Raw genomic sequence first — 18,888 nt, 5'->3', positions numbered from 1 at the left:
TGCCATCAGTTGCGTGCATATCAAAGAAGCTGTCAAACAATGCTCCCCCCTTATTATTATGCATTAACATTACTCAGCACTGCAAAAGAGACATGCATCCACAGGCAGCATGAAAAACTTTAACTCATGGCATAGTCAGTCATTTCACCAGTTTCTTCGTCTAGCAGTTGCAAATGACTTCTTGAATTGTGCTGCATCCTTCACTGAGTCATGTTACAGGCTACCTCTTTAAAATATTTCTGTTTACATCTCAGTGTTTGTCTACTGCTTCCTCTTTGCAAGAATGCCAGTGCACTTCTTGTATAAGTGCCTGGCAGTTGTTTGCTTTGAGTTGCACTTATGTCAGAGGGGAAGTGGTGTGAAGTGGAGTTTGTTCAGAAATGTAAAGAGAAAGTAAAACAAGGAAAACAGACGGGACCACAAGACTGTTTCCTGTAGAGTGTGGGCTAACACTGGGTTCAGTTTCTCCGACTGGTTTTTACTTTTGTCACTCTGAGCTGGTTTTGGCATTGATATGGTAACACACTGCATGTTAATGTGCGTGAGTGCACCAAGCCAAGGTCAGTCATCACTGTGAAAACGTACCCCACGGTGATGACATTATTTCACCATTACACTCTCCCCCTAGGCAACAGGATGCCTGATCAGAACAGCGATGACATTTCAGACCAAAGGCAGCCTGTAGTCTTTGCTCAGGTCGCGTTCATATGTTCCAAGACAGGATCTGCGCGCACACACACACGTTTTGTGCTCATGGTTCTGGCCCAGAGCTGCTGGCTGCCTTGTGGGGAATGGTTGATTGTTATGCTATTAATAGCCTGGCTGACCGGAGAGTCTGACTAGGGTCTGTGTGGATCAGCGCAGAGAGGAGAGCGCCACTCTCCAGGCTTTTACTCTGTGTGTGTGTGTGTGTGTGTGTGTGTGTGTGTGTGTGTGTGTGTGTGTGTGTGTGTGTGTGTGTGTGTGTTTCTGATCATGACATGCTCTTTTTGTGCTGCTCCTGTGTTTGGCACCTAGAGTCTCATGATTCCTCACTCAGACAAAACCAAACAATTGTTTTTATTTGTCAGTACTAATTCTATCGCTGTAGGCATGTCAGGACAAAATCCAGATTACTAACCCTTTGATATGCTGAACAATCAAAGCTTCTCTTGTGTGACTGTCATGCATCCTCTTTTTATTCAGCAGACAGGCTTGTGACTTGACATGAGTTAAAAAATCTTTCTAAAGAGTCACACTCATCTGTCTTCAGTTTTCACGTTGTGTATTTTTGTGTGTGTGTGTGTGTATGAGTAGGCACAGGGGGCACTGTCAGAGCTTTGCTGTACTGATGCAAAGAACAGGAGCACCATTGTTCCAGTACTGTCAGCATGATTTAGTTCCTGTGAGAACCTTCACAAACAGAGAAAAGTCAGTGTGTCTCTTGGAGCGATGAGACAGTCGTGACATCATCTGTACTTTTCTGTGTCTGGTTACAAAAAAAGTGTGTGTGTGTGTGTGGTTTTTGTTTGCACATTAGACATGTTTGTCACCTTTCTCATTTCTTCCAAACTAAAGTAAAAGGCTAGATATCAGAGTATCCAACACTAGGGGTGGACGATATAGCTGCAAAATTATAGTACAATATTTTAAAGAAATTTGTTAAAACAATATTTGTGACAAAGGGGGAGGGGGGGCAAGTTATTATTAGTAGTTGCTGCCTCTGAATAACAGCATTTTTATTGCACACACAGTATGGAAGCCACTTTTCCAATCATCTACTTACTTCTACTACACAAGCCTGAAATGTAAACATAGTAAGTAGGTCAGATCCAGAGGAAGTCTGACGTTTTGCAGGAGAAAAATTAATCTTGCAGATGAAGAACTTCATAATTCTATACAACACAACACATTCTTTCTATAAGGACACCAACAGAAAGGTGAAGGCATGGACTGAAGGAGCTGAAGTTTTGGGTGGGCCAGATGCTTAACATGCTAATTGATTACCATGAAAGGATGTTGTCATGGTTGGGATTTCTGCAGGAACATGTGGTTCTCCTGTGATCTTGTGATCTTGTGATCTCGGGGATTCCAGCTGCTATGGGCACTGCCCTGCGCTGTGCTGTGTGGCGCTGTGCTGCCCGGCCCTGTGCTGCACGGCGCTGTGCTGTACGGCACTGTGCTGCGCAGCGCTGCCCTGGACTCCAGAGACGCATTCAGTATGATTTCGTACATGCCCAAAATCTGTGGAACTGCACTGCACAGCGCTTTCACGTCCTCCTCACGTGTCTTTATAGTAGGGCTGAAAGATTTATTGTTTTCAGATTGAAATCGTAATTTTAGACAATGGAATTTTGTGATCGCCAAAGCAGCAAGTTTTTGCAGCGCTCCTGACTGACTCAGGATCTGTTGTGTCAAGTATCACCCACATACTGTTTTACAAATTTGTAGACAATCTATATGTTAAAAGTGCTTGTAAGCAGGTCAACAACACAAAGCCTCTGTTTAGGAGTAGAAGTTGATGAAAACAGATTTTTTATCATCACTATTGAAGGTGAATAATGTGTTAAGTGTTTTTCATCATTTATTTCCTTGCTGTTGTCTGTACTGTAAACAAAGTGAATTTTGCACTGAAGTTTGATTTGAAAAAAATGGTGAATTGCAATATCTGCCAGAAAAATGGAAATTAGATCGATCTTTTCCTAAAATCTTTTAGCCCTACATGTGAATATCCCAAAGCTTGATTTGAAGAAAATCGTGAATCGAATTGAAATCGCAATACCTGCCAGAAAAATCACAATCCAATCGTTTCCCAAAATCGTTCAGCCCTACTTTATAGCCTGGCTGTATTCGGCCTTGTGTTTCAGCTTAAGGGTGGTGGAACATGTTTGTGGTGTTGCCACCCTTCGCCGGAATAGTTCTCCTGCACACTTTGCATGTAATATTTTTTTTTTGCATGTCTGATCTTTGGTCAGCCAAACCACTTCCACATCACTGAGGTAGCTCCTCTTTTAGGCACTTAATCCTCATGTGAGGACGAAGTTGATGCTGCGGTGCTACTTTTGGTCTCGGCCATTGTTGTTTTGTACACAGCAGAGAGTGTCAAACGTCAACGCGTCTCTGCACTGTAAATATCACAAAATGACAAATTTGTATCGGCAAAAATTATACTGGTATTATCAAAACAACATGAACCTGGTAAATAAAGCTGAAATTTCTGTGCAGCGGTTTTGACTGATAACGTATTTGTCTTAAACCAGCAAGTGAGAGAAACTCTACACTTCCCATGAACATTCCTGCCTTATTTTTGACCTGTGTTTGCTCTCTGCTCCTTTCAAGGTTTATTACATTTGCTAACACTATTAAAGAAAGCTAATCTTAATTCTGTGTCAGTGGGAATGAGACATCACTGTTCTCCCCACACTCACCTAACATGAAAAGACTGACAGCGTGGAGTTTCTGTGGGTGCAAGGCGCTCTCTAAGAAGGCTTAGGACAGCAAATGTTTATTATCTCACAGTCACTTTCAGGGCAGAATAGTCTGACAGTGGTTGAGGGTAATTTCAAGGCTTAACCCCCCTTCACTTAGGTAGAGAATCGGCGTGACTTACTGTAGAGGGGAGCTGATGGAAATGAAATGAGACTGTGCAGAGCGGGACTAGTTGGGTTGTGTTAGTGGGGGTAGGCAGTGACTTAATGACATGGAAAAAAAAGGGTTTTATGCTAATGACTATCTAAATTTATCCCACTTTGTGTACATACACAAAAACAGATCAAAGCACTCACTCTTACACACATGAAAACCCACTGGTAACTGAGAGAGAGGCTTACATCAGGAAGCATTTGGGACTATTTTCAGAGCATGCAAGGAGAAGGAGGAGTGCAATACTATTTATTAAAGAAGATATGACCTCCACAGTGTGTATGTGGTAGTGGATGAGTGTGTGTATGTATGGTGGAAAGCTGCACAATTAGCCGGATTTTAGCCATGATCACTTTCCCCATCATCAGAGAAATGCTGGAGTATTCATGGTTTAAACCTACTGAAGATTTGCTTCCCAGGCTCAGATTAATCATTAAAGAGCTTTCATGGGGACGTGTCCTCCACCCTCTGAGAGCAGGTTAGACTCAACTAACCAGTCTGACTCAGATAATGATCTGCGACAGGGTGGCATCGTGGGAACTGTGGGTACAGCCCTTTCTCCTGGTTTAGCCTGAAAAATAAACACAGGTCAGAAAGTGTACATTTACAGGATTTATATAGTTTCCTTTCTAAACTGTCACACTCTTAACATTCATGATGGGTATTTTAGGAGCATTTCCAAATGAGCCGATACATTGTAACTTGGAATGTAACCATCAGTGTTTTTTTATTCTTTGTTGAGCTCCCAGTAGAAAAGCTAAGTCCAAGTCTTTCTAGCTGTAAACTCAGCAAAACTTCCTGGGTTGGGCTGCATGAACACAAACAACTGATATTATTATCATAAACATCCAAGCTCTCGTTTTCTTTTTTTATGTAGCTTTTATGTAAATACTGCCATCATATTGTATACATTAAAATGTGGTTTCTGCAGCTTGTATTTGATGTTTTTTTCTTCTTTCACTCATCCAAGACCCACATCCCCTCCTTAAAAACTTTTAAATATTTTCCGTTTTTCATGCATGTGGCAAAAATAGTCCTTTGTTTCACATTGAGATTTATTTTGGCCTCATAATCCACCATCGTGGTGTTTTTCTCTACATTTTTATCCTCTGTAAATCATCTTTGAGAGCTTAGAAAGCACTTTATAAATAAAATGTATTATTATTATTGCAATCTGGTCTCTATTTTTGTTTTCTGATAAAATTTAGCAAAACTACTTTCTTTCTGATCAGTTTCAACTTTTTTTTGTTTTTAATGCTGCTAAGCTGGTTTTAACTCGCTCACACTTCACACTAATGCGATAAAAGTGGCAACTATTGCGCTTATCAAACTTGTTAGCTTTCTGTTTTGTTGATGCTATCATGGTGATGTTGGCATTTAGCTCAAAGTAAAGCTTTCTTAAGAGTAATTACACACCCTCATAGAGCCAAAAATGTGCCCAGAGATTATTCCTCCTGAATCCTAGAAAAAGAAAAGCCAAGCCCTGAGGATAAATGACTCACCATCCATCTGTCCCCCTCTGCACTATCCCTTCCTCCTTTCTCTAAAACCTCACTGCCAGGCTGCAGCTCCTCTCTGACGTGACATTTCCAGCTGATATGTTAGACTCAAGCATAAGTTCAAAGTGCCCTTTAAACTTTGTAGCAATACAGAAAGTAGGTGCTCTTCCCTGTGGGTTGTTTCTCAGAACAAAAGGAGATGCAGGTGAAACTGCAGGTGAATGACAAAAAGGAAAAGTGGAGAACAGTGCTCAAGCCTTAATGTTTCCTCTCCTGCACACGTACACAGACAGAGAGACATACACTCTGTATTTTACTCCACAATGAGCTTCAGGAAGCCGGCTTATCTCTGTCTTCCACAGCATACACAATGACTTCCTCCCTTGCTTAAGTTTTTTTCTCTCTGCCAGTCCCTGTGTCAGTCTATAATGTCTGCTTAAAGTCAGGCTGAGGCCTGTGCCACAGCTGCCAGGAAGGACAGTCTTGTAGATTGTTGGCTTTTATGATAATCAGTGACCAGAGCCGGCTGCCCATCAAAATATATTCAGTCTGTCCGTCTCTTAAGGTAGAGGCCACTGTCTTTTGACCTGTACACTGTTATCCCATGCAGTTTATTTACTGGCACAGAGCAAGAGCCCACCGCTAAAGTTTCAGTGTTACAAAGCTAGATTATAACCTCCACCTGAAAGATTATGTTTTTGGGAGAGTTTGTCTGTCTGTTCATCTGTGATTAAATTAATTCAAAAAGTTATAAACAGATCTTTATGAAACTTTCAGGAAATTTTCAAAATGAGATACAGAAGAAGTGATGAAATTTTGGAGGTGATCCAGATCACCGTCTCAATTCAGGACTATTTTAAAGGATTCTTTCAGATTTCTAACAGATGTAAAAGTACGATCCAGATCCTGGCAATATTCTGGATACTAAGATCTGGAATATGAAATATGTACTGGGTAATTATAATTTTCAACACTGTCAGGAAACAAATTATCGTACAAACCTGCAACTAACACCAAATTGTAGCAGACAGTCTGCTGAAAGGGAGTATAACATTAAAGTAGGATGGTGCTTTTCTAGTGTTTCTCTGCTTACCTAACAAGGAACAGGTTATGATCTAAGATGGCGCATTATTTTGCCTTATTCTGCTGAAGATATCCACTGTGAAGGATTCTAAGCTGGGGAAACTTTGGGTGGCCCCTGGTTATCTCTCTACAGTTGTTAAATCCCTGTCGAATCAGCCAAGGCCGTTCTATTTGCTTCTTTTTCTAGCTGAAACTACTGCTACAAAATGAATGTTTCATACATCTTTGTTGCCAAGACCACTTGTGCGTTACTTGCCATGGTTTCTCTTGTTACTTTTCCTCAAGTACTTATTGTTCATGGCAAGTGAACTTCAATTGTTTTAGGCTCCTTAGCAACAGTAAAAACATACATTGGCATTTTCTTGCCACCTTGTTATGGTCACACCTCTTTGTCTACAAATGCAGGTGCACCTCAGTAAAACCAGAGTATCTTTGAAGCTTTTGGTTAACTTTGGCAGTTTAGGCAGGTGCCAAGCCCTGCTGGAAAGTGAAATTTCTCTTTAAATATTTTGCTCTTTCACTGAGAGTTCTTAGTTTTTCCACATTTAAGTGTTGAAGGTATTATTCATTTAGGCCCAGTTCCTGATCTTAATGCATTTTCAGATCCCATTGTTAAAAAACAGCTGCCTCTACCCAGGTATTGAGATAAGTTGTCAAAGCTTGAGGCCATGTGCTCAGCAAACACTCTTTGGGGCTGTTTATTGTGGGTGCTTGAAGCAAATATTGTACTGACAGCATTTGATTGCACATGTGACAAGAAAAGAAAAAACAAATTATTTTCTCTGTGCTCTGCTAAACTGTGTCCAACTTATGTGTATACGCCCTGTTTTGCCTTTATTTGTATGATTTAATTCTCCACCATAGTCACACTTTAACTCCATTCATTGTTTTAGTGCGTCTACTCTTCACCAGTGAACTCAGAGCACAGCTCCTGGTCTTTCTTTGTCCTTGTGAAGGGGTTTCACAGGGTTTGCTGCAGTGCATTTATCCAAAATAGCAGCTTAATGCTTTGCTGTGGCCACCTTTGAATCTCCCACAAACAACTCTGCAGCACAGATATTCTGCCCCACATTCTGAAACAATATGAGCGGCATACCCCAGGGTAAGCTTGACTTCAGAATGAATCAATAATGGAAGAGGAGATCCATGTATTATGAATGGATAAACATTGCATCCTGGCACAAAAACTTGTCTATTGCAAAATGTTTGTTCAGTAAACTACTATGCTAACACTGTCAAGCAGCTGAGTGGAAACACATTTAGTTTTGTCTTGAATAAAGACTGAGGATATCAATATTGGTTCTGTCTGTCTGTTTAGGCACTGAAATCTTTAAACAGTCTACAGGTGGCAAGAAACAGCAGTTGGTGGATATCCCATGATGCCTTGTCTTTTATCTTTTATCTCTTTTATTTCTATACCTTAGTAGCTTTTTTATTGTTTTATTTCTTGTTCATTATTCTATCATGGCTTTTATTATTTTACTGTTTTATTATTCTATCAACATTTTAACATTGACTTCTTATACCAGCTGACCTGTTCTCTGCTCCCAGCCCCTTTTAGTGCCTTTTATTTTCTTTTTCTTTTTGATTAACGTTTTAAGCCAGGGCTGTCCAATTAGGGGCCCACAGCAGCCAGCTGCCCATGTTTACATTTTTACATATATATTTTGAATTAATGTGAATTAGTGTAAATATAGTAGTCTTTTAAAGGGAAAAAAGTCTAAAACAGGTGTCCAGTTTTATTACTATTTCCTTATTTTAAAAGGATGGAAAATGCACTGTTTTTGTTTCAAAGGAGCATTCTGTGTTCCATAATGTTTAGGTTATATTGCATCAAATGTCTCTAAAGACATAAGCCTAGTATTTGTGCCATATGGATGTTCAGTAACTTTACGCTGTGAAATACAGTAAAGGAAACTGTTTTCATTTTTAAAATTACCCGTATATGTATTTATTTTGCACAGTTATGCTATAGGCATATTTAATATCTTCACTGAAAAGAATTTGGGCACCCCTGTTTTCAGCTTTTGTCTGGTCCTCATGCTCTCATTTTATATTACATGGTTCTTGTATTGCCTGTGTTTAAATGGGTAGAAGTTTTTGTTCCTTGTTTGAAGCTTGGTTTGTTTTTCATAAACTTCTATTTTTAAAAAGTGCTATGCAAGTTAAGACATTATTATTAGACATGATCAGCTAGTCATTTGATTGGTGCCGATTTCCTTAATTTTGGGTGATCAGTGATCGGCCCATCCTTACATATGAAACTCTTGTTAACCTCCAGGCAGGTCTGACAGCCATTGTTGCTTTTTGCTCTAAGACCTAAAACTCAGGACACTTTATTGGTTGTTGAAGCTAAAACATAAAGATTAAATTGTTTCACAGGTATTGTTCAGTGATTTCCGATAAAATAAGATTGGAACATTGAAGATATATGCTGTCAGTTAAAAAAATAAATATCGGTATCAGCAGGTCAGGCTTTTTAAAGATTGGTGATCAGCCAAAAAATTGTGATTGGTGCACCCCTAATTATTATTATAATTATTATTATGCATAGCATTTATGTGAAAGGCTTCTGTAAAATGAGACAACATCACAGGAAAGATGATGCTTCTGTTTCATTAGTTCTCAAAAAAACCCCACATCTGTCAGTGAAATGTTACAAGTCTTCAAGCATGTGGTCACATTATGTAACAGCTGCTCAGGCGAAAAGAGTTGATCCACGAGCAGTTGTGTTTACTTTGACAGATGATTACTCATGCATTGCATTAATATCTAATATCACAACATTTTTTGGTCTATTTCTCTTCTTAAAGGCTGCAAGAGTGGTAAAAATATGGCAGCTGTGAAAAGTGAGACATGGTTGCTGAGGATGGGCCAGGAATGTGTCAAATAGCTTTTACTTGTTGCTTAATGCAGGATATACTCATGAGCACATGGCGAGAAAATGTGTGTTTACAGGGATCTGGGGCAAAAGGAGGCTCAAATAGTGTCACTATAGAGTTCAATGATTCATTATATATCATAAAAAATGAAAGGTAATACATGTTTGGTTTTGGCTTCAAAGCACATTGGTTTATGTGGAAACAGAGAAGAAGGGTTCAGTGGCTGGCTGACCTACAGATTTTCAAGCCACCTGTGGTTTTCATGTTAAGGTTTAAGTTTTGTTTTCTTCTATTCCATGGTAACCGTTCATACTTTATAATCCAAATGCTGTCACCATACAACGTCAGCCCCAGCAGTCTTTTTCTCTGTACTACATGAAAAGCTTAATAATTCAAACACAGTCAGCTTTCAAGTAGTCACCCACAGCTTTGCTCTGCTGCAGCCTTGAACAATGCAGTTCCTCTGTCACGCCCTTCCAGTCTCCCACATGAAATTCCTTCCTTACAAAGCAATGTGTTGATATCCAGGGAGGGGCTCATCTCACACCCTCTCGCTCACAGGCCAGTGCAAAGACTAAGAGTGGCTGGAGTCAGCTCAAGTGCATTTGTCACTACACTTGTAAAGTCAGGAAACAATCACTTCAGCAGGAGTTTAATTTTAGTCTTGTAACATGCTCCTTGTTTGGTTTGACGATGTATTCCTTTTTAAGGAATGAAAGTAAGGAAAATCAGCTGGAATCTGGCTGTAACCATCTGACTTTCTATTTTTGACTCTGTGTGTTGCATTTATAACCCAGTGACTATGAGAAGTGTCAGATGTTTTCTGGCCTGCAGATGAGCCCGTCAGCCACTCTGTGTGCAAGTCAGCTTCTCATTCGCAATGTCCTCCTCTTTAAAGAGAGCAGCTTGGAGTAATCAAAGCGTGAAATGACATCCAGAGCTGGGGATTTGGTAAATACAGCTTGATAAAGAGGCCTGCACGAGTGGTGGGGAGCCAGAAGAGGTCTATTTGATGCGACTTGTCGTCATTACTGGGGCGTCATGTCTATTTTTAGATTTACGAAGGAAGGCAGCAGCAGTTGAACCTTGCTCCAACTTTGCCTGATATGCTACTTGGGGATTGCCAATATTAAATTAGAACCACACTTAATAATCCAAATAGGTAGGAATCAGTTTGGACAGAAGCTAAACCGACATACGACATTCTTCTGTGTGAAAATTGAAAATAGCTCCCAGTCTGAATAAATACTGTTATTTGCTCACAGAAGGGAAGGGTTGTTTGCTTGTGGTCTACACAGTCCTGCAGGTGATGTAGAGTTTGCTTTGAGATAGCATATTGACTTTATCAACGGCTAAACTGACACACCCTTATGGCAAACAAATGAACAGCAGTGTAACTTGAGCTTCACTTAGCTAAACCCGGACTGATTTTTACTCCTTGTAGTCTTTACTGCTGTTTTCTCTTTTTATTCATTTCTACACCTCATTGCCTGACTTAGGTTCTTTTATATTTTTCTTTTACTCCAAAAATCTGAGTTGTGTTTCTGGCTTTATTTGTTACCCCAATTGTAACTTCACAGTGCAATGACAATAAAGGCTATTCTATTCTACTTTCCCCTTTCTTTCTTAGATATTTCACACTTTTAAAAGTCTGTTTTAGGTTTAGGGATGGGTACCAAATTAGGTGCTTTTATAGGTACAGACCAAATTCTGTCAAAATGACTGGGTACCAATTCACGTAAAAACAAAAGGTACCATGTTAAGATACCTAAATGCATCCCTGTGTCTGTGAGGGCGTGGAGGAGTGGACAATTTTCCATGCTGGACATGAACACAGCATTGCAAAATTATACATATTGAAGAATTAAATATGTTAAATTGAAAAAAGCTGTGTTTTATTATTAGAAAAAATGATAATTTAATATCACATAAACACAAAAAAGTTACGAAAATTTGTACCTTTGAGTACCGATACCAATAGCCAGGCATCAGTCGCGAATCATTTCAAATGTGAAAGGTCCCCATCCCTAATTAGGTTCCTCCCCTTCTATGTGATCCTGATACCCCTCGTAGTTAAAGTTAAACTCTGTCTTTTCTCTTATTTCTTAGTCTGATTTTTTTTCTGCCTTGACTGTGTGATTTTTCTGCCCTACATAGTCTGAGTTGGGTTCCATTGTTTGTTTATTTTTTTAACTAACTGGAGTTGGGCTTCTCTCTTGAATGTTTCCACCTTTACTCTTTATATCTTTAATTGTGCACCACATGATTTGATCATTTTACTCTTTAGTAACTTTGGGGGTCTGGATTTCTACCTGAGTCAGTTTTTCTTTGTCTGGATTTGATTCCTCAGCACTGGTCATGAAACAAGAGGCAAAGTCCTGTAATGCTGGCACAGTGCACATGATTGCGTGGGAAACCTCCTATCTGCAACCAGATGCCATCTGATATGATACACTTGTGCTAATGCCTCACATAATTTGTAGCTACATCTGTCAGTCGTGCAGACTAAATGATACTTAAGGCTATATCTGTACCTCTCCCACTCTCTCATTAATCATGCAGGATCCATAGATAATGGATGGTGTGCTCAGTGTCACTATAGCCTTTCACTGCTTACTGGACAGACGGATCTGTTAACATGACCTATATACATGGGCACCCATTGTCCGTTCACACATGCATCATTAAACTTGACATCCAACAAACATGAAGGGTTCTTAACAGATAAGTGTTGATTTATCCTTTTACAGCATTTGTTCAACAATATTAGGTCTAAAGTGTGGTTCCTATCTCTGCTACTCACTCTTTAAATACTCTGTGATTTAGAAGGGGCTTAAAGACATACGCTCAATGACTGGGTATGACCACAACTCTATGGTTTGTGTCCTTAAATAACAGCTCTTTCTTTGATACTGTACATCCAACGTATAATGATGGTTATAAACATAAGAACAACAAATTTCCCAGTGACACAGGAGACATACTCCGCAGTGTGACATATCAATCCCTGAGTTATCCCTGAGTCATCAGTGTGATTTGCTGAAATGATATATGAAATGAAAACATACTGTTTACACACAGACAATACAGTCTTAGATAATCAATATGATACAAAATTCAGCTGGATTGAATACAGTGCACAGTACACTCACACACAAACGCACACATATTTGCGTGTGCTTTTGTTGCCTGTCTGACACAGCATGGTTCAGGATGAACAGAGATCAAGTGTGAGTAATCAAACAGAGAGGTTTCCATTGTCCTTCCCTCGATGGATCCAGTCAATCTTGCTATTGTCTGTAGTAAAGCCTCTTTGCGTTGCCATTTAGAGACATTAAGAGATGAATCACGGACTCAAACACCACCTTTAACCCGGCTTTACCATGACCTGTCAGACAATGCATTTGCTCATAAAAAGCAAAGTATACAAAACACAGGGTGATGTGTGCTATTATTTGTTTGAAAAAACTAACTTTGAATCATTTAGTATCACATAAAATTATTCTTCTTCAGAACTTCATTACTTTCGGTATTTGTTGAACAAAGGGAAACAAAATGTTACCGTTCAACTGTGCGTTAGCTAGAAAGCCAGCTGTAGAGGTGTTTGCGTCATTTCCTAAGCATTGTTGAGGTGCCCTTGAGCAAGGTATCATACCCCCCTACTGCTCAATGTTGAATGTGTCTTTTGACAAAAGCATCTTCTTAATAAAATTGTAAACATGAAATATAAACAAACTTGGCAGCTCATACCATCGATTTGTGTTGCAGTCTGATTTCTTCCCTGTGTGATCTGTAACATTTTCATGCCGCTCCTTGTTGCAGGTTAACTTTGTGGCATGTCAGCTGTTCGCCCTGCTGATGGCTGTGTGGTTTCGGATCTACCTCCACCCCAGTAAGACCAGTCCTTTCATCAGACATGTGGTGGCCACTCTGCTGGGTTTCTACTTGGCTCTCTTCTGCTTTGGCTGGTGAGTCACAGCTCTAGTTACCCTGCAGCTCTTCCCTTGTCATAGCTGTCATTTCATATAGTCCTTCCTCTCTGCCTCAGAATATCCTCCTACAGTATTACTCAGTGAGATCATTTACTTAGTGACTGTGGCAGTGCCCCAATTTCTATCATAAACACATTTCTACTGTATGAACTGCTGCATTGTTTAGAGAGTTGTTGATAACCTCATGCTCCAGCGGGAAATATCATGTGATGACATGCAATGAAAAGTATGTTGTGTAATGATGTGTGAGCTTGTGCTCCAGTCAATGATGTTCCACATTACAAAAAGCATCACTCAGTCAGATGATCCCTCCAACCCTAATGGGCTGATCAAACATACAAATTTCTTCAGTCTTTTTTGCATCTTGATGAAAAGTAATGACTAACATTTGCCCACTTGCTGCTTTATATTTAAAAAATTGTGCTTTTGCAGTTTTCTAGATAACATTCACGTGGATGTTTGCCACAGCAAAAAGTGAAGTTCAATACATTCCAGCAATTTCATGTGTCACTTATTTTGTATGTGAGGAGAAAATATTTTATCTTTAAAAACACAGCTGACTTTGAAAAGTACCACTAGCTGCTGCACAATTTTGTGCATTTAACAAAGCATGTTGTGAAAGCCTTTACAAAAATTCTGTTCATGAAGAAGAAAGTGTCAGAACTGAATAAGTGTTTTGTCTTCTCTGGCATGTTCACACTCAGTCTAGCCCCTCACAGCGGCCTTTTTTAAAGTGATTGGAATGTTTTGTTAGCGTGTTAGCATTACCAATGTGCTTATAAGCTGCAAACTCTACCATTGTAAAGAAGAACAGCTTTGTTTTCATTTGTCATTTGGTCACAGGACTTGTTGCTTTGATGTTTGTTCATCTGCTGAAAAAAATGTAATGCTTACACAATCACTGTGGCAACAACAAGGATTTTTTTTAAAGCTTCTTCATGAAATTTCAAGTTTAATATTAGTTCTGCTTCTTGTCAAAAAAGATCTCGTCGTGCCTTTCTCTTACCGTAGAATGTTCCTCATGAAAATTTCCAGTGTGTGAACTAAAAAGTGGGTTTCCTTCTCTGTGTTTTAGATTGCCTCATCTGACACCTACCCCCTCACAACAGCCAAATCCATCTAAAGCTACAGAAAATATGAGCAGTGACAAAAAAAAAAAAAACTGCAGAAAAGTGTAATTATTTGACCAATGGCCTAAGTTCTTTATGAAAAGGTCTGTCTTGTAGTTTCAGGCTGTTTCACAGCTGCTTAAAAAATCTGCATGGTAGCTTTAACCAAAATTTCAGGTGAATTTTGAGACATAACTGATGCTGCATTTTCATTGCTGATAGTCCACTGTACTGCAAGTAAATTTTGCTTTTAATTCACTTGAGTTTGATTTGAAAGGGTGTGTCTTTCATTGCTTTGCTGCCTTTCTGCAGATACTCTATCATCCGTCACACCCATGTCCTTGTTTGCTTCTTGTCTGCCCCCACCCTTCCTCATTCTCCCTCTCTCTGTCCTCATCTCTTCATCCTTGCCAGAGCAAATGGGTCGATCGGGTAGTAACTGATATCCAATTAGAAAGCTATTGCCCTGTTATAGACAACCCACTGTACCTCTGGCAGAGTGCCTCTCAGAGTGCTGCTTTGTGTGTCTGTGTGTGCGAACTCAACACAAACCCCCTCCAAAAGCAGACATTAAAGGTGTGGGAAATGCTCACCAGGTGAAACATAACCTGGTTATCAAGCTAGGGGTTGTCTAATTAATTAAACGCGCAGACGAACGGCTCTCAAACATGATGCAGCTGACGGCGAGCCGTGGTGGGATCAGGTTGTTTGTTGTGGCTGAGGGAGGTGATGATGAATAATTCATGTCTGAATCAGAGGGGAGACCAGCTAAAGCATAACATTACAGTGTAACACAACTTTCTGACCCATGTTGACTGATATGGCTCATGAATATTCTACTGTTTGAAAGAAAGCTACATTTAACATCTTAACTAGTCACCAATACATTTTGAAACTTCAAATGTTATTTTACATTAGATGTTAAAGAGTATTTCCTTAATTGCTCTGTGAGTTGGTGGCCTGTGCATGAGGCGGGTTGTATTTGGGCAGCAAACTCGGCATTGTGTTCATTTATGGAGGCCATGAAGTCAAGTTCAGCCTGCAGTTTATCAGCTGCTCTAAACACCAGCCTCTAATCGCTGACAGCTCAGCCGATTACATCTTTGTGTCTAATTAGCAAATAGCAAATGAGTATTCTATTTAGATAGCCTTACCTACCGTCTCTTGCTGGTGTCCTTGCAAACTGCTTTAGAAACTACCTCCACCTCAGCTCCTCTTTTTATGCTGTGTCTAATATGTGTATATATGTGTGTGTGTATATTTATGTAATCACTGATGGCTGGGGGGGTCTTTGCTACTGCTCTCCCCACTGTTGGTTTTCATTTATACACATAATCAGTATGTCTTTTTCCAATGCACAGCAACTGAAAGTCAGATTGATTGATTGATTTATTGATTTATTGATTGATTAACACATTACCTGGCTTCTCATGTATTCTCATGAAAGTGGAGGGAAGTGTGCTCTCCCCACCTAAGGCTTTGGCATTCCATATAGGGTGGAAGTGCACTGAGCTCCCAAAGCAAAACATACCATCAAATTTAACTTATTGCATGCAATTTGTTTAAGAGAAAAAAATCATCATTTTTAAAATTATAGTTTGTCACAAATTTCTTGCATGTGATCACTTGGGTTGATCAGTGCTTTGCAGCATCTGTGTTTGAATAAACTGTGTAATCAGTATAAGAAGTTTATATCTTCAAAGCTCTGCCAAACAGTTTTACACACGACAGCAATTAAATGAGCATAAGTTGCTTTAAATACAGAGAGAGGCTTTAAGAAGGATATTTAAATTCCTTTTGGCACAGTGCTCACTACAAAGTGTTACACACACTTTGATTTCTGCTTTTTAGAACACTTTATGATGCAACTTTGAGCATCCTGAAGAGCAAATTTCTGCCAGCCAGTGAGGTCTGATATTTGTCACAGGTAGCTGTATCTATGCTCGTTTTTCAGCATTTTTCTAACTTTCACCATCATGAACCCGCATAAGAAGAGTTTCAGTGTTGTTGCACACATGATTTCACTGCTCTGTCTTTGCACACCTGGCTGCAGCCCTTGGAGGACATACTACCTCTCATGAATCTGCACAGTGTTGGGTTTTTATATCATTTATTCCCTCTTGGAGGTGGGGAATGAAAATAGAATTTACTTGACGTATTACGGCTTGTTGCACATGAGATATATGTAATGACTTTATTGCGACCATTGAGTAGAAATTGCCACGTAAATATTGTAAGACGTCGGTACATAATTCTCTTTCGTGTTTCACTTCCTTAACTTTCTGCTGGTGCTCCTGTCACAGCAAGCAGCTCACTCCCCGGCCCACTCAGAAAACTCTCCTGCACCTGCATGTTTTTGTATCTGGAGAGGAGTGATTTAGAGAAGAAATCAGAATGTCGACATGTAGCTGTGTATCGCTATGTAGCTTAAAAATATTGAGATATTGATTGTAGGCAATGTTCCCAAACTTGTTTTGAAAGTTTTAGAAGAAAACAACAGTGGACTATTAAACATTTGACACCCTTGTCCACACTGTAAACCCAGATAGGTTGAGTCTACTTGAACAATGCTTGTACCCTGGTTATCTTAAAAAACTAAGGAATGTAATATAAAACTTAAGTTAATGTAACTCAACATCTTAAGTAGTCATGATTATTATGGAAAATCAATCTAATAAATGTTTTTAATCAAATGAACCTGATGCTTATTTGATGTAACTTAGAATATTAAGTAACAATAAAAAAATGTTGCATATCACTGTAAAACATAATAAGTTGACCTTACTCAAAACTGAAAGATGTGATATCAATGGCTTTGTGTAAGTAAGTAATTATAAAAATATGAAGCAGAAAATTTTAAAGTACATCTGGGTCTCATATCTACAGCGTTCCCTCTTCACTCATGGTTGCAAACGCCGTCACAACCACACCACAAGGAGCACAGACAGCTTGTCCATGCTATGATGCACAGACAAACAGCCTGTGTCAGGTGGAGCACAGATAACCTGTGCCACTGCTGCACCTCAAGAAGTACAGCATGGTCTCATATCGACCACGTCCCCTCCTCACTCATGGTTACAAAACACAGTCACAGAAACTAATGATTTTAAGTTATGCTTACTTTAACAGTAACACAAGTTAAATCTACCCAGAAATCATCAGTTTCAACACTGAAAACTCAGTTTTCAAACACAGTCAAACTCATTTTTTTTTTGTATCTGTTTTTAAACTTGTTTTTATACTGCTTTTACCTTGTAAAGCGTCTTTGAGATCTTGAAAAGGGCTCTATAATTAAAACGTATTATTATTATTATTATTATTATTATTATTATTACTTACAAATTACAAAAAAAAACAAAAAGTTTTCATAGCTTAATCCAATCGAGTAATTTGAACTTAGAAGTTAACAGTGCAGTTCACGTGAGCTCTTGTGGATTTGTGAGCAGATAATACTTATGGATAAGAAACCCACTATGTCTAAGAATTAAAGCTGTGTTGTGCTTTAATTAGATTTAACTTTTTTTCTAACCCTTGCATTTATCATCCAGTTCTTGAATCCAGCCAGCTTGTCCTGTGTTGTTCTTATGCCAGCCCCTGCTGCCCCTGCCATCTTTGTTGACCCACTGCTAATACACTGTGGCGTCACCCTCACCTGGAGGGCTGGACGTGGCTAGTATCCCACACTGTGCCCTTCAGAGACCACCTGGTAGCTGCTTCTGTTGCTAAAGTGTGTGTTGATGCCTGTGTGTGTGCATTCACTTTATTGTTGCAGTATAAGGAATCTTACATCTTGGTGATACTGGAACTAGAAAATAACACAGTGTGATGATGATAGTCTCTCCTTTACCCCAAGACACAAGATGACACATCAGTGGTACGAGGTGTGGCTTCACATGGCTGACGGCGTGACTTTGGTTTCACAATTCTGTTTTTTTCCACTTCCTAATAACTGTACAGGATGGCAAAGCAGGATGTGGGCTATAATACTGCAGATAGCTCATTAGAAATGTGAAAAAGGAAGTTGAAAAGTTGAACAAAGGGACATTTTTACAGTAAACGATAACACAGCATATATTGTGTATATTTCATCACAGGTACTCCCTCCACTTCCTGGTCCAGAGCGGTCTCTCCTACAGTGTCATTGTCTTTGCTGGCCTGGAGAACATGCACAGGTAAGATCAAAGACATTTGACAAAGACATTTCTCAAAGCCATCAAAGCAAAAATATCCTCCTAAAATTTAGATTGGCTGGGAGATAATGAAAATTCTTCATAACCTTGCATGCCCCTGTCTTTGTGTTTTTGGAGCATTCAAGCAAGGGTCGTGATGATGATTCTGCCCCAAGGCTTCCATCTGTGACCATGGCTCATCATTAAGACCCACACACACATACATACAGGCTCACAAACACATAGACATTTTCTTTGATATTTTTTTTTTTAAATCCAGATTTCAAGGTTATGAAAACAGGTGTAAACAATGGATGTTTCACCCTCAGGAGAGGGCTTAAAATAGACACAAACAAAGCATTAATCACAGTAGTAGCAACCCTCAGACAGAGAGGTCTAAAATCCAGACGACTGAATGGCAGTAGCATGAAACACAGGTCATGTTTATCCACAGGTCGATGTGGCTTTTCGACAGGGAGCAGTGTTTTGTGTCATTTCAGGTTTATTCCTGCAGTATTAACCCTCTGCAAACA

The 18,888-nt window shown here is 39.4% G+C and overlaps 1 protein-coding gene across 1 annotated transcript in view; it reads left to right on the top strand.

Annotated features, from left to right (window-relative positions):
- Nucleotides 1-18,888, top strand: part of mboat2a (membrane bound O-acyltransferase domain containing 2a) — a 49,259-nt gene that overhangs the window by 13,302 nt on the left and 17,069 nt on the right. The window contains exons 2-3 of the mRNA XM_074692524.1: nucleotides 12,908-13,053; nucleotides 18,281-18,358. Of these exons, the coding sequence (XP_074548625.1) occupies nucleotides 12,908-13,053; nucleotides 18,281-18,358 (224 nt within the window). The remainder of the gene's footprint in view (nucleotides 1-12,907; nucleotides 13,054-18,280; nucleotides 18,359-18,888) is intronic.

The sequence above is a fragment of the Halichoeres trimaculatus genome, unplaced genomic scaffold (genome assembly GCF_033239565.1).
Source record: "Halichoeres trimaculatus isolate MK-OKI-2021-1 unplaced genomic scaffold, fHalTri1.1 fHalTri1_scaffold_17, whole genome shotgun sequence".
Lineage (NCBI taxonomy): Eukaryota > Metazoa > Chordata > Actinopteri > Labriformes > Labridae > Halichoeres > Halichoeres trimaculatus.
This window is presented reverse-complemented; position numbering and strand designations above follow the sequence as displayed.